Raw genomic sequence first — 24,783 nt, forward strand, 5'->3', positions numbered from 1 at the left:
AAAATACTATGATAGCAGAACAGTAAAACTGGAAAAACTAGGGATAGAATTAAGCCTTATTAAATACTTCAGTCTATAAATACCATATTTCAAACAGTTGTCTCTCATATCTGACTTTTTAAAATTAATGTGTAATGAAGGAATTGGCCTTTGCTATACATAATTATTTGGAAACATTTTGTATTCAGCTTACACTTTTTCTTCCAATAGAAATCGTTATGCGAGCTTCACATTTTAGCAGCACTATCAATATATACTTCCCCAGAACCACAGGTGCAAGATATTTTATTTCAGATCTTAATGGCTCAACAAAGCTTATTGGATCAATGACTTATTGGACCAAATAACCACTACTGTCAATATCATTTGACCACCATACCACAAATCAACCACGTCCTCCAGAGAAGAGGAGAATGAGTAGTTCCACCATATGTATGTACATTATAAAAATCATTTCTAGAGTGGATCCTTGGAGAAAAGGCTTTGAGACCAGCACTAATGCCTACCTATCTGAAAAGCTAACTGAATCACATTGAGCCTTTGCTCCATATAGATATATTTTAGAAGTTATTGTTTGACCTGAATGTTAAGAATCTGTGCAAAACCTGTTACATTTGTTTTTGGAATACATAATAATATTTTCTAATTATCTTGTTATGATAACCTATGAATTATGTGCTTTCCTTGAGGATGTACCAATTTCATAGCAGAACTCAAGGGCCACACATGCCTGGAATATCTTACCAGCCACTCCCATATGGGGATTTATTTCCTCTTTGCCCATATTCTTATAGCTCTGTCACTTCCACCACCTTCTGGCATTTATTCTGGCCTTTCCTTGTGGCTTTATTTGGCTATTATAAGGAAAAACACAGTATAAACTGATGGTTACGGACATGGGCTTTAGAGACCTAGATTTGAATCCTGGCTCTTTCTAGCCGTGTGACTTGGGACACATCCTTTAATCAATCTGGGCATCAGTATGTTCATTTATAAAATTAAAATGATATCCACCTTGCAGGTATGTTACAAAGCTCCTATGAGAACATGCACAAAGAGCTTGACACAGTGTTAGGATCACTATTATTACTAGCATTTTGATCACATCTTCGCCAAGAGTCGAATGGGCAACTCTCTGGCCCAGATCTTACAGTGAGAAAGAAGGATAAGCCATCAGCAGAAAACTCCCAGGACTGGAAGCTGTGGACCGTTCTTTACGTTGGTGACTGAGCATCCACTTGTACTCCAAAGCATTGTGCAAGTCCTTGGGAATATAGAGGAGCATACGGAATAGTCTCTGCCTTCAAGGAGTTTACAGTCCTTTGGAGAAGAATTGTCACATACAAAAAATGAACAGTAAATAAATAGGGGAGAAGACACAAATCTCCCTCACAGAAGAATTTCCAATAATTTATGCCCTCAAGGAGGTTGAACATAACTCCCTACCCCTTAAGTGTGGGCTGCACATAGTGATGTCCTTCCAAAGAGGACAGCATGGAAAGGGGGAGCAAAAGAGTAATTGTTCAGTAGAGAAAGCTGACAAACACTACCTCAGCCAGGTGACCAAGGTCAACATCAACAGTGACAGGTCATGTTGATAATATGTACTCTCGATATGATGAGATGAGAAGGTGACTTCACCTCTGTGGTCCTCCTCCCCAAAACCCATGACCCCAGTCTAATGATGAGAAGAACATCAGACACATCCCAACTGATGGACATTGTATAAAATACGTGACCAGTGCTCTTCAAAACTGTCATGGTCATCAAAATAAGGACAATCTGAGAAAGTGTCACAGCCAAGAGGAGTCTAAGAAGACATGCTGACTAAATGTAATGTGGCACCCTGGATGGGATCCTAGAACAGAAAAAGAACATTAGGAAATCTGAATAAAGTATGGACTTTACTTAATAACATATCAGTATTGGTCCATCAATTGTGACAACTGTATCATACTAATGTAAGATGTTAATATCTTACTATTATAAAAAATAATAAAGGTGTATAATAATATTAAGGAAACTGGGTGTGGGGCATATGAGAACTCGCTGTACTATTTTATCAATTTTTCTGTAAACCTAAAACTGTTCCAAAATAAAAAGGTTTTAAAAATCAATACAAGGTAACAAATGACAAGACAGAATGGGATTGAGTCATTCGTTCAACAAATATTTCTTGAGTACCTACTATGTGCTAGACACTTCACTAGGGACTGGGGTACAGCAATGAGCAAAGAGAGAAAGGTCCTTGATCTGGAGGAGCTTACATGGGATGTGTGCTGGGCCTTGTAGAACTAATTTATGTTCTTTGTCAGTTTTCTTTGCTTATGAGGGAAGTCCCAGTGGCATTCTAGTGGCAATGTGACCGCCATTACTTCTTGCTAAATAAGGGGCAAACATGATCCCAGCTATAGCTTAGCAGTGAGAGGTGAATAGAAAGAGACTTTGCATAAGAAGGAATGGGTCCTGGGACAGCTAGGAGCCAGCTGGCACAGCCAGTGTTTCCTGAGGCCTTCCAAACCCCAGAAAACAGCACAGCCCTTGAAGCTGATATATGCCCAGGGAGCATTTGCCCAGTCACAGAATATGGCCAGTGGAAGGTCCTCCCAATCATTTGGTCTAATCCCCTTCACTTCATGGAAAGGAAACTGAGGCCCAGGAAAAGAAAGTGACTGCCAGTGGTCACAGGGCTATCTCTGAACCAACTGTTTAATTTTCACTCCTCAGAGTCTGTGGACATTTATTCTGTTGTTAGAAATCATCAAAACTGAGAGGCTAGGTGTACATACTTGCCTTCATTAGATGTGATCAATGGAAAAGGATCAGGAAAACTAGATGGAGAATAACTATCAACGTGGGTTAAATGACACGGGTGACAGGAGCTTCCAAACTAAGGATGCTCTACGACCAATTGTCGAAACTGACAGGACAGTGCAGGATAAACGTACACTTCCTAAAAGGGACAAACTCGCTTTAAGGTCGCTGTAACTGAAAGAAAAACCAAGCGACTATGTACTGCATTAGCTAAGTAACAGTTTGCAGGGGAGCTTAAATGGTATAGGGAGTGGGACAGGACTGACAGTCCTTTAAAACATAAAAGACCAATAATAAATACATAAAAATGTCAGAGCAACACCAGATTTATACTTGGATAAAAACAGAACAGAGAGAGGATCTATAAACTAGGGGCTCAGCTATGTAGTTCAGGAGCCAAATCCAATCAGATAACCACGCCGTTCTTGAGAAAGCCTGTTTGGGCTGTCAGCAGCATCCTGAAGCCTGAAGATGCCACTAGGGTATCAGCTGTGGAGACAGCTCATTCCCCTAACAAAGCCAGCCCGTTCTGCACAAAGTCAGAAAGAGACCAGACAGCACACTCAGGGAAAATTACTTTTGAAACTGAGTTTTCAAACCTTCTGTTAAGGATTGTTTCTAAACAACCATCAGGCCAGAAGATGCTTCCGTGTTTTACGTACACAGTACACACATTTAAGGTGGAATTTCAATGAAAAGATATTGAAAGAAGAATGAAAAGTTAGAATTATTAGCTTCACCTCTAACATTGAGCTAAAGATTATGTCCCCTGGGCAGCACATCAGAATCACCTGGAAAGCTTTAAAAATGTGAATGCCCTGGCCCAGGCCAGCCCAGTATCACAAGATTCTCTGGGGTGGGACGCGGGCTCCAGTCCTTTTCAAAGTTCCCCAGCTGATTCCATTGTGCAGCCCAGTTAGGAATCCATTTTCTACAGCGAGTTAGTCTCAACTTTGAATATCAAATACTCTTAATTAAAGCTGGATAAACTACCCACACATCCTAGGAGTACAATACCCTGAAATGTCACCCAATTAAATAAAAAACTACAATTTTAACAATTAGTCTTCTTAAGTCAAATGTACCCAGATTTCTTTGACTTTCTCTCTCTTCAGATATTTCCACAGCAGAAGAAGTACCTCTTCAGTTCAGATGTTTTCCCCTCAATATACTCATGGTGAGCACGTGGTACAAACTGAGAGAGAACGAGAAATCTCATCCCCTCTCCCCCACCCTCCTTGGTTGGCCTTTCAAAATAGAAAAATAAAGACAAACTTCTCTTACAAGTTTCAAAACAAAATAATTAAAATGTATCTTTGGGTAAACAACTGTGAAACTCAATGAGGTATTTCCTTTATTTTTTAATAGTCACAGACTCGGGGTCAATCATGGAAATAGCTGCATAGTTTTGACTCTGCCAAACGGCTCAGTGAAATGACATCCGGGGAGGGCTGGCCCGGTGAGGAGTTCTGAACAGCACGCACCCCCTGGCCATTTGGGCACCTGCCTGCTAATCTGTGGGGTGGTAGCTTTTTTCCAAGATGTGAACTCTCCCTAATTATATCATGACATGACAATTTGCCCAGCCTACCTGGAGGAGGTTATCCAACCCTGATTGAGGACACTCAATAAACAATAATAAAAAGCTTGAACTGTCCTGAAGGCCTGAAAGTTCTCCCAAGGAAAATATCAGGGGCAGTGGCTACATTACCAGTTTTCTAAGAAAAGAGTAACTCTCTCTACCATGGAACGGATTAAATCTTTAAAGCAGCCATGAAAAGAAGAATCGAGAACCTCCCAGCCCGCAAATGTGATTTAATTAGTCTCTTTCTCTCCAGAAGACCTTCAGGTGGGAAAGGGAGTGAATCCCAGACGGAGGGGACAGCTGTAAGACCACTACAATATTTGGCTTCCAGGAGGCGGTGGTACATTTGTTTCCTAATATAAAATGTATGAGAACCCTATTCAGCAACAAAAGGAAGTACTCACCCATGCTACAACACGGATGAACCTCAAAAACATGACGCTCAGTAACAGAAGCCACATATCGTATCATTCCATTTTCATGAAATGTCCATTAAAGGCAAACCTATAGAGACAGGAAGTAGTGTTTAGTGTTGCCCAGGGCTGAGGCTGGGAAAGGGGATTGACTGCCAAGGGCCAAAGGGATTCTTTTGGGGGTGATGGAAACGCTCTAAGATTGGATTGGATTGTAGTGATGGTTGCACAACTCTGTAATCTCCCTAAAAATCGTGGAACTGTACACTTAAAATGGATGGATTTTATGGCACACAAATTATTGATTATTCTTTGGACCTAAATAAAATCTTATTCTTTGGACTAAATAAAACTTAGAAAAAACGATATGGCGCCTCCTCTCCCGGGTTTGGGGGTGGTTCCTCAGGTGCCATGCAGACCATCTTTCTGTCACTTACACACCCTGTGAATTCTGCTCCTTCTCCCACTTACCCCTGTAAAAAGGTATCAGAAAGAGAAAGAGAGGAGCGGGAGACCACATTATCAAATCTGGGATCCTGTGCGATCACACCAGACACCAGGTCTGGGAATTTGGAAAGGCAATCAAGCATAAATCCTGACCTAGAAAAGAAAAAAAAGGCAAATGTGATGAGGGCTACACCCGCGTAGCCCATTGCAGTGAACGGAACCCGCTGGGGAAAACCCGACTCCCGCAGAAACCGAGTCGGAAGCCTGGTTCCCCGAGGTCCAAAGAATAACCAACCAGTTCACAGGGCCTCCACCAAATCCAGGGCATGCGTTGATCAAACCCAGGCTGGCTTCACTTTGGAAGCGGCGACTCTGTTCTGAGAGGAGCACGAAGTCGGGAAGCTGGTCCCGAGGCCGCGTGGCCCTGGTCCTCCGCGCCGGGCGAGGCGGGCTCCGCGGGGCGGCCGGGCACCGTCTCCGCTCGTGGGGCAGCCGCCCGCCACCGCCCAGCTCGTCCCGACTCCTCCGACGCGGGGGCCGCGCCCCGGCCCGCGCGCCTCCCCGGGGGCCGGAGCCCCGCGCTGCAGGGGGAAGGCGCCTCGCCGCGGGCCTCTCCGCGGGGGGCGGGGGGCGGGGTGCTGGCCGACTGCTGCCCGGCCCCCTCCGCGCGCCCCCCGCCCAGTGCTCATGCGCACGGCCAGGCCTTTATAGCTGCGCGCGGTCCGCTCTCTCCGCACTCGGGCGCGGCGGGCAGGTCCCACTCAGGTGCGGGGCCCCGGCGTCCAGCGCGGGCTTGGGGTTCCTGACGCCTGGCTGTGCGTGCCGTCCTTTGTCGCTCGCATCTTGTCTGTCTGTCTTTACAGTGCACCCTCCGTCGCGGTCCTGGGTTGCACGCCGACTCTAGGTTGGGCTCGATTTGCAGCCGGAACGACCCCTGCCGACCGAGAGGGGCGCCAGCTCCGGGGCAGCGGCCTCTTCGGCGTCCCCCACCCTGGGTTCCCGAGGGGTGCGGGATCTCAGGAGCGGGCGGGCGCGGGGTGCAGGGGACGTGGGGCCGCCCTGCCCCCGGAGCCTCCTGCGCATTCTCCCTCTCTCCCAGGTGCGAGCCGCCCCTCGACTACCATGTCTGCAGCCTGGATTCCCGTCCTCTGCCTCGGTGGGTACGCGCCCCTCACCGCCCCCTCCCCCGGCGCCGAGCCGGGCGGCGCTGGAGCCAGCCCTCGCGCTGTCCTCTTTCCGCAGGTGTCTGTCTGCTGCTGCCGGAGCCCGCGGGCAGCGAGGGAGCCGGTGAGCTGCGGGTTCCCGGGTCGGGGGAGCGGGGCTTGGTGCAGGCGGCGGGAGGGGCTGAGGGCCAGCAGGTGGCAGCGCGCTCAGACCGAGCCCCTGGACCTCGGCCGGGGGGCGCAGCCCCCTGTATACCTGCAGCTTCTGCTCCGGCTCACCCCCACCTCCCACGCGAGGAGCCCCTGGGGTCCGATGGGGACATTCCTCCCACGGCGCGGAGAAGGAATCCCCCATCCACACCCACGTCCCCGGAGCTCGCTGGCAGGCGGAGGCAGGCGGTGTTCGTGGAGCCCCGCCGAGGGGCGCGCTGGTCCCGGGAGTTCCCTGCGTTTGAGGTCGGGGGAAGCCTCCCAGCCGGACTTCAGACTGTCGGAGCTGCCCGAGAGGCTTGCGTCGTCGTCCCACCTGTGTGCCCCCTGGCTGTGTTTCTAGGAGTGACCCCTATAAGAAGCAGCATTTATGGGCGCGTTTCATATTCGACGGAGTTTAAAAAGAGTTTGTTCCACATGTAGAAGTCCGAGTCTGGGTGTGTGATTTGGTGTGTTTTCTACAATATAAAAGGCAAACTCCTTTCCAAAAAATCTATCCTTTGTTTTTCCTTGAAAGGAGAAATGAGGGTAAGTATTGCACCGGGCTGTCTTCAGCCCTCCCACATCCCCCAAGACACACACACACACACACACACTCTCTCTCTCTCTCAGTGTTGGCAGCTGAAGGCAGAGCCTCTGAAGCCACCCAAATTGGGAGGAAGAATTAAGGCTGTTTGATAATAGGGATGAGGCTCATAAGTAGGAGGCTACTGTTTTGGTAAGGATTTTCACTTCCCCAGCAATCTAGAGTGCTTGGGAACTAAGGAACCAGCATTGTCCCTGGCATCCTGCCTTCCCTTCCATCCACGTGTACAGTCCAGGGTGTGCAGAGGCTCCTGAGGGAGCATCCTTGTTGCTCTGCCTTGGGAAAAAGTTGCTTATTATTATTATTAACCTCTGTTTCAAAAAGGTTTGGATAACCACAGCTTTCTGTTTTTGGAAAGTAGTGTTTAATAACATTCTCAATTTAATATTCACAGTAAATTGATGAATTAACATGTATTTTGTTATCTTGTCACATGTTGCCAAGGGCTTGTCTCTACCTAACATCTTTTGTAGTAAAAAACTTCGATTCTTTATTAGTCAGGTTGACTGTGTAAAGCTGGAGTATTAACAGTGCTTTCTAAAAATGCATTCACTGCCTGGTATATCTTTCTGGACAGATCTGGAGCAGAAGTAATCAGGTTCAATTCAGATGAAAATACTCCATTCTGAAGAGACTAACTGCCCCGTTTCCTGGCCTGCAGGAGTTGCAGAATGCTCCTTGAGCTGGGTGACCTTGAGTAAAGTAACCCCAGGCCTTTAATTTCTTCAACTATAAAATGAATGATTGAGCTAAATGACGCTCTGTAAAGTGAAGTGTCTTTTCACTAGTTTGCTTAAATTAAGGTATAATTTTAAGGCACTGCATTTGGAGGAAAACTGATATAAATGGTCCTCTGAAGCAAAAGATGACTTAGGTTTGTGCCTGTGTCTATGAAAATGTCCCTCACAGGTGCAGCCCAGATTTAATATCTTCGCCTCAGGCAACTATGTACACACATCATCAGAACTGAGATTTTTATATTTCTAGAATAAATGGCCAATGGCTGTTATTTTCTAGTTCTGATATATTTCCAATTGTGTATTTCCAAACTGATAAGAACTGAGAAAATTCTCCCGTTAGTCTTTATAGTGGCTGAAGACTAGATTGGAAAAGTGATTTTTGGCTTGCTGAAATCTGGAATAGTGTGGACTGGTACATAAGTCAATATTCTTAAGGAGTGTAGAAATTAGGGAAGTAAAACTTCAATCTCATCCTAGGCCCCTCCCCCCCAACCAGCACCACTCTTGTAGAAGTCCTAAGAATGGTTATTACCTTCCCTCCTTTCTCTTCAGTTCCCATCGCTATCACGTGCTTTACCAGAGGCCTGGACATCAGGAAGGAGAAAGCAGATGTCCTCTGCCCAGGGGACTGCCCTCTTGACGAATTCTCTGTGTTTGGGAACATCGTGTATGCTTCTGTATCGAGCATATGTGGCGCCGCCATCCACAGGTAAGCCCAGACAGGCCACGGGGAGAGAGATGCACGTGCCAGGATTCCCTTCCCCTCTGTAGCCAACTGGATGCCACACACTCGCACCTTTTCTTTCTTTTGGTGCCACTTTTGGCCATAGAAGGTAGATACACCAAACATACAAGGGAAGCTTTCCGACTAAAGGCAAATTGCGTTGTTTCTTGACAGCTAGACTCCTGTGATTCTGAAACATTTCTAATCATGTGGTATATTACTGCGTTTTTACTATGTGCTGCTACTCTACTTCTGTGTGGTAGATATAGTTTGACTCCGTTTTACAGTTGAGGAAACTCAGCTCAGAGAGTTGTCGAGTATCTTGCCCGCGGTCACCATTGTTAGCAAGTGCCAGAGCTGGGACTGAAAGCCCGTATTCTCTGCCTCCAGAGCCCATGTTCATCACCACTCTGCTGTCCTGCAAAAGAATAGCCAGTAGGATGCATTTTTAGAAAATGAAGTCCAAGGACATGTAGTTAACTTATCTTAGAAAACTAAGAGCACTGGCGCTCCTAACTCGGAGCCTCTGGCTGTGGGGAACAGGATGCTACAAGTGTGTGTTTAGCAACACTTAAGAAGTTTGACAGCAAAAAACCATTCCCCCAGCAGATTTCGTACCTGTGTAAGCGAGTTTTTAAAAAGGCTGATAGCATCCTCAAATAGTTCCCTGCTGAACGATTTTCTTGATTAGTCAGAGCAATAGGTGCAACGTGGCACTCTGGCAGTCGGATGCCCCTGCAAAAGCGGGGATAGAATCGCAACTGTTCTTGTGTTGCAGAGGAGTAATCGGCAACTCAGGGGGACCCGTGCGAATCTATAGCCTACCAGGTCGAGAAAACTATTCCTCAGTCGTTGCCAATGGCATCCAGTCTCAGACGCTGTCCAGGTGGTCTGCTTCTTTCACAGTGACAAGTAGGTACAATTACATTGTGCTTACTATTGTGTAAATATTACCTCTCCCCCCCAAAACGTTTTCTGCTTTTCTCAGCCCAGCCTCTTTGACTCTGATGGAAAAACCTGTGATCAAGACTGAAGGGGTCAACTATAGGTTAGAGTCAGGGGACCTGGAGAGTCAGGGGCCCCCTCAAGCCTAACGGGTGAATGGGGGGAGAATAATCTTGCTGTCAGAAGATGGCAGTGGAAACTTGAATTGTTTGCAATCAGAATGCCCTGACATTTACCAAACAACACTAAATCAAAATAACTAGTGAATAAATGTGAATTCCTTTTTGGTGATCCTTTTAAAATATAATAGATAGAATCCATTTTGGTTCTTTGAAACTAGCACACAGCAATTACTCCTGCAATTGCCATCATTCTAATATATTTATCATCCTAAAGAACTCTAAATTAGATTCCTTATGCTTTGATGGAAAAGAAGGAAGAGGAAAAAATAGCTTCTCTTTATTTTAACAGAAGGCAGAAGTGGTACCCAGGAAGCCACAGGACGAGCAGTGTCCACAGCACGTCCAGCAACAGGTTTGAAATATGGACCCTATCTCCTAGTTGCCTGGCACAGCATTTGGAAGTTATAAATAAATGTGTCTTTGATAGGAACTTTCCTTTAAAAAAAAACTGATGTTAAAGAAACATAAAGCAAATATCTGAAGTGTACTGGTATATTACATAGGAAAACATTGTTTTATATTTTAAATCCCTTCGTCGTCTTCTTTATAAACGTCTTTTTCAATTATAAACTCTGCTACAAAACATTCTCTTGAAGTCCTGCCAATTCTCCCTGATTTGATAAACCACACCTAGAAACTGGTCAAAGTACAAGTACCATAAATTCCCTAGTTCTGTTTGTCATAGGAATAAAAGGAATTAGTGTGTGTACATTTTAAGAACTAGCCAGGGATCTCCTTTTCTAAGACGGTGGCAATTTTAAAATCAAGGACATTAAGAAGGTTAGAGTCTAACTGAGTTCCCAATCCTGCCTCAACTGTGAGTTTGGGATGTCAAAGTGGTGGATTGGAGGCACATCTATATGCAGGCCTGCTGCAGCCCTGACTTGTTTGTTGGGGCCTTACTTCCCAGTCCAGAATGAAGTGTTTTCAAGAATGACACTCCTTGTGAGCTTTTCCCCACGTGGGCTTCTTGCTGTGGAGCTGTCTTCCTTTTGCTAATGCCAGGTGCTTCCTTTGTTTCAGGTAAACGACTAAAGAAAACACCTGAGAAGAAAGCTGGCAATAAAGGTAAGAGTCCAGATATCTGTTTGGGAGAAGAACACTCTCTCTTGCTCCCTCCCTCCTCTTGAAACTGCTAACGAAAGGACTTGTTTTGGGTGTTCTCACAGACTGCAAAGCAGACATTGCGTTTCTGATCGATGGAAGTTTTAATATTGGGCAGCGCCGATTTAATCTACAGAAGAATTTTGTTGGGAAAGTGGCTCTAATGTTGGGAATTGGAACAGAAGGACCACACGTGGGCCTAGTTCAAGCCAGGTACCAACCTTGTTAAAAGGGGAGGAGATTTAAATGATGTCTTGAATGATGACAAGTGATCAGTCCTTTTAGTAGGTACATTTATTTCAATTCGGTATAAACATAGTGAGTTGTAGACAGTCTGGATTTCCAAACTATAAATTCAGGATTTAAGACTGCCTGAGCAGACTGGGTAGGTCTAATTGCTTCCTTTTTGGAATAAAAGGATTTAGAGAATTTTATGCTATCTAAGGACCAGAAGGTAGACTAAAATGTCTCGTTGCTCATACAAATGACCTCTGCACATTTACTTTGCTCAGTTGCTAAGTTCTCTTTGCTGAAGAAGCAGTGATGTGTCCATTCTTCCTCTCTATACTCTTGTTATTTTTTTAAGCTCTCTCCATATTCCTTTGATTGGAGATCTGAAGCTTGACCTTTTTTTTATTCATTTTAAAATAATATGCATTGATGGCTTTTAGCATTATAATATGCTCATTATAGGAAACTTGAAAACGTATAAAGCACAAAGAAAACAGATTTCCCAAATATAGCCCCCAGAGATAATCATTGTAAAATGTTTTATTTCTTTTCAGGATTTTAAGAAAATATTTGCTTATACATGTGTATTTCTTTTTCAAAAGCTCCAACTATAAAAATGTCTAATCATGTGTTTTCGTCCCTTTACCATGTGATTTTACCATATCACAAATATTCTCCAAAAAATGATGTTTCATAATGCTCCTCTGCATGATTATTTATCTGTTCTTCTGTTGCTTTTTCACCATTGCGTGCGCATTGCACTGTGATGAGCGTCCTTAAGCCATCCTTGTGCCATCTCTGATTAGTTCATTAAGCTAGACTCCTAGAAGTCAGATTGGGTCAAAGGGTCCTGACATTTTTAAGGCTTCTGATATAAAGTTAAGTTGCTTTCTGGAAAGTTGATCCAATTTAAACTACTATCAGTGGGGTATAAGGGTGTCACTAATACTACTACAATATTTAATTTATATTTCATTTTTTCTGGTGTTATTTTTTACAATTGGCTCTTAATGTAGATAGAATTTTTTTGGTGTGAGAATTTAACTTTGTCATATGCTACATAGTTAAGCTGTTTGTCCCACACCTTTAAAAAAAAAAATGAGCTGCTTATTCCCTTGATTTGTGCTATCAATTTTATATACAGGTTTAGACAAGTTTGTTTCTTTGATCCACGTGCTAATTCTTACATCTTTTCGACAATGCTTTTATTGTAGCTTTATTGTACATTTTAACATCCCATAGGGCAAATTTGCCTCAATATTTTTCTTCTTATATTTTTTCTTTGCTATTTTTACCCAATTCTTTTCAAAGCTATACCACCTTGTAGGTTCATACAAAGACTAGCTTCTCTATAAACTTCCTGGTTTATAGGTTTTCTATTTTAGGAAGAACATTATAATAGATAAAGTATATCAAGTGTTTATATTTAAGCAGAATAACAATATGTCATTAAGGATACAAAAATAAGACTAAATCTCATGAATCATAATTTGGATAGTTGAAAAATGACCATAAAAATGAAAAGACTATCGCCCTATGAAATCTGATTCTGTGACCCTGCATTCCACCAGGTATATGGAAATCATACACCAGGTATGCAGAAATACAGTCAGTGCCATATTTGTCCCTCAAAAATCTGGACTTAATGGCAATTGATAATGCTAAGATCTTAAAATTTTGCACTGAGGAAATATTGACTTATCTAAAAACGTAACACAACAAATTGTGCTTTAACTGTTTTTACTCAGCATGATGTCTAATGAACACGGTGTAGTTATAAAAGTGAGCCGAAATTCTTTTACTACTAAATGTGGAAAATCCCAAATCTCTTGCAATATACATAATTTTAAGACTGGCAAATGTCAGTATAAGAAAAATTCAATATTATAATACTTTATAATTCGTTTCCTTATAACTTTCTCATTTTTAAAATGTTGGCCTTAGTGTCATGGAAATTGCCTCTTCAGAAACCTGGGTTAATAGACCCAGAATGTTCAGTGCTGCCAGGGTCCCCTCTAGAGCAGACCTAGCCTCACGCCCAGCTGCCTTCCAGCTTTCAGGTGCCCAACTCTGCAGACTTCCCATAAGCCTGGGGCCCTGAGCCAAGCCTGGTTTCAGGTGCTTCATCTAGTTCAGGCGTAGACTTTGGAGCCAGACAAACCTGAATCTAAAATGTGACCATGTTTTGTTGGGCAAATTGCCTAAATGCTCTGAGCCTCAGTTTCTTCATTTATATAATAGGGATAATAATTTCTACCTTGTAGAGTTACGATGAAAGGAAATTATACACGGAATATGTATTTAGCATATTACCCAGAATGTAACAAACGCTCAAGGTAGCAATTGTTTTTTGTTACATTTCTGAAAGAGCCCAAAAAATTCAAGTAAGGATGCCATGCCTTAGTTGACTGTGTACTGTGGGAATAGGAGAGAAACTTGGGCACGGTCCAATTTCAAGACTTTTTTTTAAGGTATATTATGTTGCTTGTTTGTTTTTACCTGTCCAATTCTCCCTGGATAACATTTTTTCATTTTTCCACTTAGTGAACATCCAAAAATAGAATTTTACTTGAAAAACTTTACATCAGCCAAAGATGTTTTGTTTGCCATAAAGGAAGTCGGTTTCAGAGGGGGTAACTCCAACACAGGTAAGCAGACTGTGGCACCTGGGAGGTAACACAGGAGAGCCTTATGAATGACCAGACACGTGAAACAATATTATGCTATTTTATAAGCTGATGGGACACTCCTCCTCCTGGCACTGAACTTTTAGCTAGGTCTGCACTTGATCATCTGAGATGTTCAACTTATAATGGAAAATATAGCAAAGGGTTAATTGATATTGCTTATTTTTACAAAACATAAAGCATTGTGATTTATAATCCTTATTTTGGATAGGGTAGATATCACTTTAGAGAAGTACCTGTTTAGAATGTTAAAAAGGAGCAAAGATCAACAGACTTATCTAATGAATGCAGATGCGGCGGAAAGAACGAGAGTAGCACTGTGGACCTTCTGAAAGGAGACAAGAAGTCCCTAGAGGTAGTAGTCAGTCACTAAGGGGCTAGACAGAGAGCACAAGTATAGGAGTGGGAGTCAGTTTTGTGTTTCTCACTGGTGACTGATCTAAGGAAAAGAAATGTGAGGCTTCTGAGAGGTGAGGGGGGAGGTATTGTGGGCGGCAAAGACAAAAAATAGGCCTGATGGATAATTAAACTTTCCTATCTGATGCATCTGTTATAGAACTGAGTTCTTAAACTTGGTGGCATCAAGTTGGTACAGGGAAATAGAAATGTCATTTGAGAAGGGGTGCTGTTCCACTTTGCTTCTTTTTCGAACCTAGGAAAAGCCTTGAAGCACACTGCCCAGAAATTTTTCACAGCAGACACTGGAGTGAGAAAAGGGATCCCCAAAGTGGTGGTGGTATTTATTGATGGCTGGCCTTCTGATGATATCGAGGAAGCAGGCATTGTGGCCAGAGAGTTTGGCGTCAATGTATTTATAGTTTCCGTGGCGAAGCCTATCCCTGAAGAACTGGGGATGGTTCAGGATGTTGCATTTGTTGACAAGGTAAGGAGGTGAAGGGTGTCTTCTGTTATGGTACTCATTCAGTTTTGGACCTCGAGGCCTAGTGCTGACTGGCCCATACCTGGATTAACTTTAAACATTCAAGATGTAATGTTCTCATAATTTTTAAGAAGAAGCAACTTTGGATCTCTTTTATGTCTCCTCCGTTAGGCTGTCTGTCGGAATAATGGCTTCTTCTCTTACCACATGCCCAACTGGTTTGGCACCACGAAATATGTAAAGCCTCTGGTGCAGAAGCTCTGCGCTCACGAGCAAATGATGTGCAGCAAGACCTGTTATAACTCGGTGAACATCGCCTTTCTAATTGACGGCTCCAGCAGTGTTGGAGACAGCAATTTCCGCCTCATGCTTGAATTTGTTTCCAACATAGCCAAGACTTTTGAAATTTCGGACATTGGTGCCAAGATAGCTGCTGTACAGTTCACCTATGATCAGCGCACAGAGTTCAGTTTCACTGACTATAGCACCAAAGAGAATGTCCTGGCCGTTATCAGAAACATCCGCTACATGAGTGGCGGAACGGCTACTGGTGACGCCATTTCCTTTACTGTTAGAAACGTGTTTGGTCCCATGAGGGATAGCCCCAACAAGAACTTCCTGGTGATTGTCACAGACGGGCAGTCCTACGATGACGTTCGAGGTCCTGCAGCTGCTGCACATGATGCAGGTAAGGTCCTTGTCCTTTGACTGGGAAGGGAACCAAGGGAGGGGTTCAGTGAATTTTAGGAGCAAATATAAACTTAAGCATTTATTTTATTGAACAAACACCTACAGTGTAGCACTCATTGTTCTAAGAGCTTTACCCAATATTAACTGATTTAATTGTCAAAGCAGCCCCATTAATCTCATTCTACAGATAAGAAACTTCCTCAAAATCACCAAGCTCGTGTTGAGGCCAATATTCAAACCCAGGCAGTCTGGCTGAGTCCACGCCTAACCACACTATCTTGGAACTGCCATGAGAACCATGTCATACATCAAGGAAATACGTTACAAGTCCTCACATTTGGCTCAAACTTGGAATATATCCCCCTTTATAACAACGTATTATGAATCTATTTGATAATTTATCCTAACTCTTTTTTAGTAGTTTTCAGTCTGGCATGAGTTTTCTAGATGCTAAGGTCACCAATAAAGACTTTAATACCATCCCATCTAAACTTCCTTTCTGGTGTCTTTCTTGAGATAATGAACACACACTCTGATGTTATTAAAAGATATGAAAAGGGTTTTTTTCTCCCTTATCCCAACCTTAATATTTCTTTTGGCAAAGGCCTCTAGTTTCTGAAGACATTAACATAACGTGCTGAGATCAAATAGGCCAAGATAAAGCTGAGGTTCCCTTTCCTGGGATAAAACTGAGTGACTGGAGTCCAATAATATTTAAGAAACAAAAATGCTAACTTGGGGGGGGGGGGGCGGAATTAGCGTCCTTGCATTTTTCTACACTCTTCTGCACTTTTCCCTATTTAATTCCTAATGACTTAACCTTTTCCCTTTTGTACAATTAGCACCTCTGCTAATGCACTTATGTACTTTTATAGATATTGATGGAGCAGTTTTTATAAAGTAGGACAGAGAGCTGATACATGCCATTTAAGCTATACACTGGTTTATTTTATACGTCAGCTACTAGCCTATGTTGAACACCTGTTCGCTATCATACTCCTTAAAAGTGCAGCTTACTGAACTAATTTCTGGTTAACAGGATTGGCCTCAGGCTAAATAAAGTGAACCAGGTTAATTCAGATACATTTTCCCCGATGTGGTCAATTGACTTTTAGGAGGCTGGGCTAGACTATTTTCATGAAAGTTATCTTTTAGTGATAATGAAGTGAAAGTTAACAAAAGCCAGAAAATAGGGTAGGCTTTCAGGGATAGACCACAAGTTTAAAAAAAAAAACAAAAAAAACCCCTGTAATTATATACTGGGCCTGAGCTAAATAATCTGAGCTTGAATGCAGAATGAAAAGAGAGAAAAACAGGAGGGAGGAAAATTTTTGACCTTTTCTCTCTTGCCAGCGAGAGAGGATTGGCTGGTGGTGATAAATCAGAAATCGTTTCAAGTAGCTTTTCAAGTAGCTTTTCCATCATAAACCTGCTTATTTGCAAATAAACGGGTTTATATCTTAAGTATTGACAACTCTGAGCACTGTATACCACTAGAATCCTTGGATAGGAGGGGCTCTTTCAGAAACTCTCAAAATTTTATGGGGAACTTCACCCATGAGAGAGATGGTAGTCTACACTAAGACTCTGCTACACCACTTCCACAATCGGGAATGAGGTGAATCAAACTAACGTCACATCACCTAACCAAATGTACAGTTGGAGGGAAAATCTTCTAGTAGCTCAAGGGAATGCAGATGGAATGCCTTGTGTGACTGGAAGAAATTCTAGCTTCACAGACATTTCTCCTTGGCTGTTTTCATCACCAGGAGATTTTTGCTTTGGGATTAAACACTGACGATTTCTGACTACTGGTGTTGCCAATGTAAAAATATAAAAATTGAAATGGAAGAAACTTGGCATTATTCACAGAGGACTAGTCACCATTCCCCCCCCCCAACAATGCAGCCTTAGAAAACTCCGACCATTTACGTATCCTATCTTGTTATGCCCTTCTTTCTTGCCCTGTTGTCCTTGCTGTGACTCCAGAACGACTAATTGAAGTGATGACAGCAGGCAGTCCTTTCTCATGCCAGCCTCAGAGGGGAAGTTTTTACCATTTCACTATGTTTGCTGTAGGGTTTGGATTGATATATATATATATTTAGGCATTTTTGTCAGGCTAAGAAAGTTTCCTTCTATTTCTAGCTTACTGTGTTCTATCATGATGGATATTGAAACATCAAATTTTTTTCTATGTAAGTGATCATATGATTTAGCTGTTAATGTGGTAAATTACACTAATAGCAAAGCTTCTGGTTTTGACCAAACTGTTGAGCCATTGTCATCACAATGCCTGTTAAAACCTACCTAACAATTTGGTACAGGGGATTTAGTTCTTCAGACGTTACCAGTTTTCTCTTCAGCTGTGTGCTAATATATGAAAAATCTTTGCACGTAATTTTATATATAAGCTGGAACTTCGTTTTAATTCACTTAATGTTTCCATTGTAGGTATCACCATCTTCTCTGTTGGTGTGGCTTGGGCACCTCTGGATGACCTGAAAGATATGGCCTCTAAACCAAAGGAGTCACATGCTTTCTTCACAAGAGAGTTCACAGGATTAGAACCAATTGTTTCTGATGTCATTAGAGGAATTTGTAGAGATTTCTTAGAATCCCAGCAATAATGGTCACATTATGACAAGTGAAAGAAAAAGTGCAAGGGGATATAATGTATAAGTTATATTCTCGTAATACTGAAATACTATATAGCATACCAGGATCAGATATAATACTGTTAAAGATGCCAGCAACTGTTTTAAGCAAATAACCATTCATTTAAAGCTACTACCATCTAATTACAATTTAGACCTAATTGTTCAAAACACTCTGCTGAGGCTTCATAATCATGATCCTTAAAAACTCAGGAAAGAGGAAATATCGTGGATTAAAATCTTACGAGTTCTAACATGAATATTAAATGTATAGATATTTATGCAAATTCCATAGCTCAATAAAAGAATCTGATACTTAGACCAAAAGGAACATTCCTTCTCTAATCATTCTATATTATATAAGGAAAATGAAAGAGAAACTTAAATAGAAAGCAGCTCTTTAACTTAGTTCAAATATAAATATTTTGACCCAAGTAGATGTTGTCTTAAAACCAATCAGTAATAGTTGTTACTTAATGTACTAAAAAGTTATAATCAGTCACAGAAGAAATGGAAGGGAATTCGGTATCAAGCTTTTGTAGTATATTTTCATAGTAACTTAGAACTGAAATACCACACTGAACAAGATAGCAGGATTGCCTGGTATTTTTCTATATCAATTTTATATGTGTGTAGATATATTTGTCTTGTACTCTAAAATAGTAATCCATGTACTGAAAAAAGGGTAAGGTGGTAAATTTTCACTTAACACAACATTTAGCTTTAAAGAAAAGCACGTATTTCAAATAGCAGAACTGCAGGAAAAAATACTGTAGTTTGAGTATTTAAGCAATAAAACTGCTAACGACTATTATTCTAAGCTGCCTTACTTGTATTATTCCAAGTGTCTCTCCCTAGGACATGGTAAAAATTCTACATTCACTAATTCATGTGAAAACACCAATCTAATTTTTTCTTAAAATCATGCAATAAGACTATGTTTATTTTCTCTTTCATTCAATAAAATTTGAGTGCCTACTGTGCTAGGCATTACATACAGCCAGTACCAGGTTAAACAGTATGAGATGCTTTTGGTTACTTGGTTCAACAGAAATGTTTTGTAATTAACATTTTTACTCACACTTGTGAAGCTGGTTCCTAAGAAAAGCAATCCGAACTCCTTTACTTATCACCCTCACTAACAACTCTCCCCTCAGAGGTGCCCTGTCATCCCATCCGCCTTGTCTTCTCTAAAGACAGGACCGGTCCTGTCCCTCATCCACTTACACGCCCTATCTCCCTTTACACACACGCTGATCCTCTCTGAAATGGTTTACAGCCAGCTGGCCTGAAAAAGGTGTTAACTGGGTGGAATAATATATATACTCCAGTAAATCTTCTAAAAATTTTGTGGCTTGTGTAAAGGGAATGAAAGGATTGTGTATCAGAGAGGCAAAACTGAAATTGCCTTTGACACTACATAAAAATTTGACAGAATGGAGTTATGGGAAGTCAATAAAGCACCCCCCTTTATAAAAAGCTTAAAAATATGATCCATTCCTATAACAAGAGTTCTCATAAAATTAAACAAAAATGAGCTTAACATGATTTTTCCCTAATAAACAGACCACAAATTCTCAGCTGAGAGTATCACTGCTTAAAAAAATGAAAACTGAACCTCTAGTCTTTAGCCCTTTTAAAAATGCTTTTTCTTTAATTTTAGAAAGGACACAGTTTCGAGGCATCTGAGGTAATCAGGGAAGCTACTTAAAGATCAGCAAGAGAACAGAAATGAGCACTTTATTAAGTTACTATCAATTATTTTTTATAAGTAAACAATCAAGATAAAGGGTTAACAACTGAAAAGCAGAGAGTCAAGAGAATTTTTAAAAAGATGTATTATAATCCAACTTTAGCAGGTATGCCTAAATTTCAAATATGCCAGCCCATTTACAACTTTATGCATTAAATGAGATGTTGGTCTTCAGTGGATAACTTAAATTTGAAATATAAGTACATGAATAACTAAAATATGAAGGCAGAATGATTAAATATTGAAAAAGTCAACATATTGAAGTTTGTATATAAAAATATTCTTAAACTTTATGTATAAAGCACCACTTATAGTCAGTGAATCTACATAATTCCCAGAAGTCACAAATGGAAGCACGTAAATAAAATGAAAGTAAGATATTCTTTCTGCATCCATTAGGCTCTTCCAAATGTTTAATACTGTAGAGAAAAATACAAACTAGATAAGAGAAAAATAAACATATATACTAATTTTTATTCATTTCAGTTTTAATACATTCCAAAAGAGGTTATGCATTGTAATGATGATAATCACATTTCAGTTAAACAGTAACCCATTGGTTTGGAATAGCTGCCAGAAACAATACTAGCTTTGGAAAAAGCTTGTTCTTAAATTATTTCAAAAAAAAAAAAGGAGGAGGAGAAAAGTGCCCGTTTAAGTTGAATCTTCAGAAAACCAGAAAAACTAGTATTTTAGGAAAATTTCTGAAAAGTTACTATTTCACCAGCAATAACTAAAACTGCCACTTAGATTTTTATGGTAGATAAAATTTCTCAATGTAATTTTTTTTTGCAGTAGGCATTGAAATAAAACTTTGCCACTCAAGTTTTCTAATGTTACCTTCTAATTTCATCTGCAATTTCCTTCAAAGAAAAAGGATATTACCTTGTTGAAGGAAAAAGTTTGAAAATGTTAATACTTAATATTATTTATAAGGACAACTTTTAATGAAAAATGCAGTTTATTCTCTGGTGAACATTTTTGTGGAAACATTATGACTATAGGAATGACAACACGATTAACTAAAATCCAGATTTAATAAAGTAATAAGACGTCTAAGGAAATGATTTAAAACTGCACCTCTGCATTTTTTGGTTATTTTGAATTATCTAATTTATTTCAACAGAAGATTTTTCTTATCCCCAAATGGGGTGAAATACTTAGAAAGGCATTCTGAATAGTGTTAACTGTTCTAATCTTATTAGAATGTCAATAAGCAGTACAAAGTTAAAAAGAACAGCATAAAAATGAAGGACTCACTGAGAAATCATCTCCATTTCCTAGTTTAATGATGGAGAGTAAAGTATTGCACATTATTATTCAACATAAAATAATGTAGCCAACAGTAACTTACAGGTACACAATTTAATATTTATTATATGCATTTTATATACATTATTTTTCAACAGCTGTATGTTTGCTATGTGGTACAATCTTAAAAATTTGCTGATTCATAGTTTGTAAAACAAAAACCTTACAAAACTCATCAAAACTCGCAAACTGATCAGAAAAGTTTTTTGGAAGACTAGAAAAAATACTTTATTGTCTTAATCATGCATTACACAAACAAAATCTTTAGTTACACCATAAAATTAAGCACATCTGAAAAAATAAAACAGGGATAACTAGTCCAAACACAGCAGATTTCTGTATCCTGATTCAACTATTTTTGTATCCTATTTGTAATGCAAATAAAATTTTACTCCAAATATTTTTAAACAAGATAGTTTTGTTTGGAATCATGGTAAACCAAGATATGTATCTGGGGGGAATCACCTTGGTTTGTAACTCAAACTATAAAATATTCCATTTTTAGTCTATTTTAGACTATTCAAAGTGTTCCAAAATAGATATACAGGTTCCTTTAGCACATTAATAAAAGGATATAAAGACCAACAAAAAGTGAAATAAATAATAGGCTATTAGCAAGATGGATAATCCTTGATAAATAAACTTGTAAATACAGTAAGATGTACAAAATATCACATAGTGATAGGATGCCAAGATTAGTTTTTTTTCTTTTTAAGAGTTCATTTGGAGTACTAAACCCCACTGTTTCATTTTAATACACTTAATAGTCCTCAGTTTATGAAGACAATTATGTGATGATGAAGGTGATTTAGCATCTTATGGAAGGACTTAGCTGAGCTGTATTAGGCAAAAGAAGGAAAGAGTGTGGTTACACGGCAGCGGGTCAGTGAGATCTCTGTGTTTTAGGGTTGTATAATGCAGAAAAACTTCAATACAATCTTGAGCACTGTTGTGACAGGCTAAATATATAAAAAGACTTATAAAAACTAGAATTTTATTCAAACATTTTGTGCAACTAATGCTAAAATATTTTAAGTTAAATTTTCTTTTTTTTTTTAAAGCAAAATAAGTTTAAAAGGGAATCTGTGGCATTCAACTGATAAACAGAAGATCACTAAGAGATGAAAAAAAGCTACTCTTGGAGCTCACTTCCCCCCAACAAGAGCACCACATTCCTAACCCTAAGGCAGCACACAGAGTCCAAAATAAAAGTCTTTTTGTAAGATCAGACTCCACATTGGCTTAAAGATACCTAAAAAACAGACATACGCTCAGTTCATATCCAGTACAGGCCACAAATACTGGAGTCCTTTTTTTTGTCCCACAAAATACAGTAATTACAATTAAATTAATGAGCCTGACATTAAGATGTGATTTCTACCAATTTATGCCTGTCCTCAATAGCCTTCACCAGGCAGATCACATGTAGTGTCATATCAGGAAGCTTTCTGATGGCAGTGATGCAGACCCTCTTTCTGTCCACGCAAGTCTGCTGTTAGAATGTGAGCTTCTGTCGATTCACACAAACACTTTGGCCAGGGCATCAGCCCCTGCACTGGCAATATATGCTTTTGATGGATGGAAAGCAACATCATAAATTGATTCATCTAATTTCTTCCTATGTGCTGTTATTTCTTGCACACATGTCTTGCTGTCCAAATTCCACAATCTAATAGAACAATCATGGCCTGTAAAAGAACAAATAAAGTATGTTATCGAGTAACAATTCTTTTATAAAGTTTGTAGGCAATACAGGAAGTTCAGACTTACTTCCAGACATTAAATAGATTCCATTAGGATCTACTGCTAGACTTGTAACAGCATCCAAATGAGCTACCATAGAATGGATCATTTTACCTAAATAAAACATAACAGAGAAAATTAAGTTTTCACAAATAGTTACTAACTTGAGACATCAGAAACCATAATACAGCATCAATATAAACTAGACAATCACTATAGCAATATTTTTTTATTGTGGTAAAATATACGTTAACATAAAATTGACCATTTCAACCATTTGAGAGGGTATAATTCAGTGGCTTTTAGAACATTCACAATGATGTGCAACCATCATCATCATCTATTTCAGAACCTTTTCCTCACTGCAAAAGGAAAACCCTATACCCATTTAGCAGTCATTCCCCATTTCTCCCCTCCCCCACGTCGCTGGTAAGCATTAGTCTGCTTTCTCTATGGATTGGCCTATTCTGGATGCTTCATACAAATGAAATCAGACAACATACGGCTTTTTGTGTCTGCCCTCCATTACTTAGTATAATGTTTTCAAGTTTCACCTACTGTAATGATATTTTAAAGAAAATTTTAATTCTAATGCAGAACTTTCTAAACTACTCCTAGAAAAGACTTCTGTGTGACATGAATGTGACAGTATCTGCAGTGGAAAACAAGATGACTACAGGACTGCATCAAAAGTTTAAGATCATGTAAACTAGAATTAAAATGAAAATAGAATCTTTCTCATTAAGAGACATAAGGATTATTTTATATACAGGGTTAATAAACAAATCACCAGAGAATACATTCCTACCCAAAGATTCTAGTATCATCAAACTCGTTTATCCTTGGAAATGTTAATCATGTTATATATTAGAAACAAGAAAAGGGAGAGCAGGAGTATATCAGAGAAATTATTATGGATTTCCCCACACAGTAACAAAAACACTACTCTGGAAAACGTAATCTAATGAATATCTTCACTGAAGATTTGGCAAGCAAACAAGATTCAACAGCAAGTTGAAATTAAAAAACAAGTTGTAAATACAAAGTTGTGCTGCACAAATACTTTGGGGCTGGGCTTCCACTGCTGACCACAGAAGTCGAAAAGCTTCTGACCCCTCCCAAGAACTAGGACCCTTCCTTCACCAACAAATACTTGCAGCTTCTCATGTTTAACCAATTTCACTTTGGCCCGATGCCTCTGCGACCAAACTCTCTTTCCCCACCAAGATTCTTTCCTCCTGTAACTGAGGAAATAGGGGACACAGGCAGTTACCCATTCTCCCCTCCCTGGCACCTTAAGCCCCCTGACTTGGGTAATCAGTGTTATGGGCCTCTATGAAATGGAGAAGAAACAGACTGATGTAAAAAAATATGGACTGTAGAAGCAAACTGTATGGGTTTGACTCCCAACCCTGAAACTTTTCTGTTGTGTAACATTGCACAAATTACTTCTTTTGAGCCTTTTATTCCTCCCCAAAGCCTCAGGGCATTGTTGTATGTCCTAGTTGTAAGTCATTTTAGTTCCTCTATGTGGGGTGCCACCACAGTGTGGCTTAATGAGTGGTGTGTAGGGCTGTGCCCAGGATGCAAACCAGCAAACGAAACCCTGGGCCGCCAAAGCAGAACGCACGAACTTGGCCATGGGGCCGGCCCCTTTTAAGCTTTTTATTTCTACTGTAAAATGGAGATAATAATAGTACTGTATCTACCTTATAGAGTTATTAGAAGAGCAAACACGTGAATATATGTAAGTCAAATAGAACGATGTCTCACTCACGGTAAGCAATGTATCACTAGTCTATAAGCTCCAAAGCGACAGGACGTTTTGTTTGTTTTGTTCACCAAGCACTGAGAATTGTGCCAATTCTCAGATGGCAGATCTGAGATACTCAAAAATTTTCCTGAATGAATAAATCCA

At 40.3% G+C, this 24,783-nt stretch overlaps 2 protein-coding genes across 12 annotated transcripts in view; one reads left to right on the top strand and one right to left on the bottom strand.

The window, feature by feature from the left end:
* Nucleotides 1-5,835: 5,835 nt before the first annotated feature.
* Nucleotides 5,836-18,872, top strand: COCH (cochlin). 8 transcript variants are annotated; one of them, XM_070587498.1, is made up of 12 exons: nucleotides 5,836-6,024; nucleotides 6,359-6,415; nucleotides 6,502-6,546; nucleotides 8,511-8,667; nucleotides 9,461-9,594; nucleotides 10,099-10,161; nucleotides 10,833-10,877; nucleotides 10,979-11,126; nucleotides 13,689-13,792; nucleotides 14,488-14,714; nucleotides 14,883-15,399; nucleotides 17,856-18,872. In XM_070587498.1, the coding sequence occupies exons 2-12, from the start codon at nucleotides 6,382-6,384 to the stop codon at nucleotides 18,029-18,031; spliced, it is 1,650 nt and encodes a 549-aa protein (XP_070443599.1). In that variant the 5' UTR covers nucleotides 5,836-6,024; nucleotides 6,359-6,381; the 3' UTR covers nucleotides 18,032-18,872. The 8 variants fall into 8 exon arrangements, with proteins under 8 accessions (XP_070443599.1, XP_070443618.1, XP_070443611.1 ...); XM_070587517.1 differs by lacking the exon at nucleotides 17,856-18,872 and adding an exon at nucleotides 15,589-15,892 and having other exon boundaries at nucleotides 5,932-6,024; XM_070587510.1 differs by having other exon boundaries at nucleotides 5,946-6,074.
* A 1,393-nt stretch (nucleotides 18,873-20,265) lies between these two features.
* STRN3 (striatin 3) overlaps nucleotides 20,266-24,783 on the bottom strand; it is a 95,199-nt gene continuing 90,681 nt past the window's right edge. For all 4 annotated transcript variants that reach the window (XM_070587423.1, XM_070587412.1, XM_070587415.1 and 1 more), the window contains 2 exons: nucleotides 22,893-22,979; nucleotides 20,266-22,810 (listed from right to left, as the gene is read on the bottom strand). In XM_070587423.1, coding sequence (XP_070443524.1) covers nucleotides 22,641-22,810; nucleotides 22,893-22,979 — 257 coding nt within the window. In that variant the 3' untranslated portion in view covers nucleotides 20,266-22,640. The remainder of the gene's footprint in view (nucleotides 22,811-22,892; nucleotides 22,980-24,783) is intronic.

This window comes from Equus przewalskii, chromosome 1, assembly GCF_037783145.1.
Source record: "Equus przewalskii isolate Varuska chromosome 1, EquPr2, whole genome shotgun sequence".
In the NCBI taxonomy this organism is placed as follows: Eukaryota; Metazoa; Chordata; class Mammalia; order Perissodactyla; family Equidae; genus Equus; species Equus przewalskii.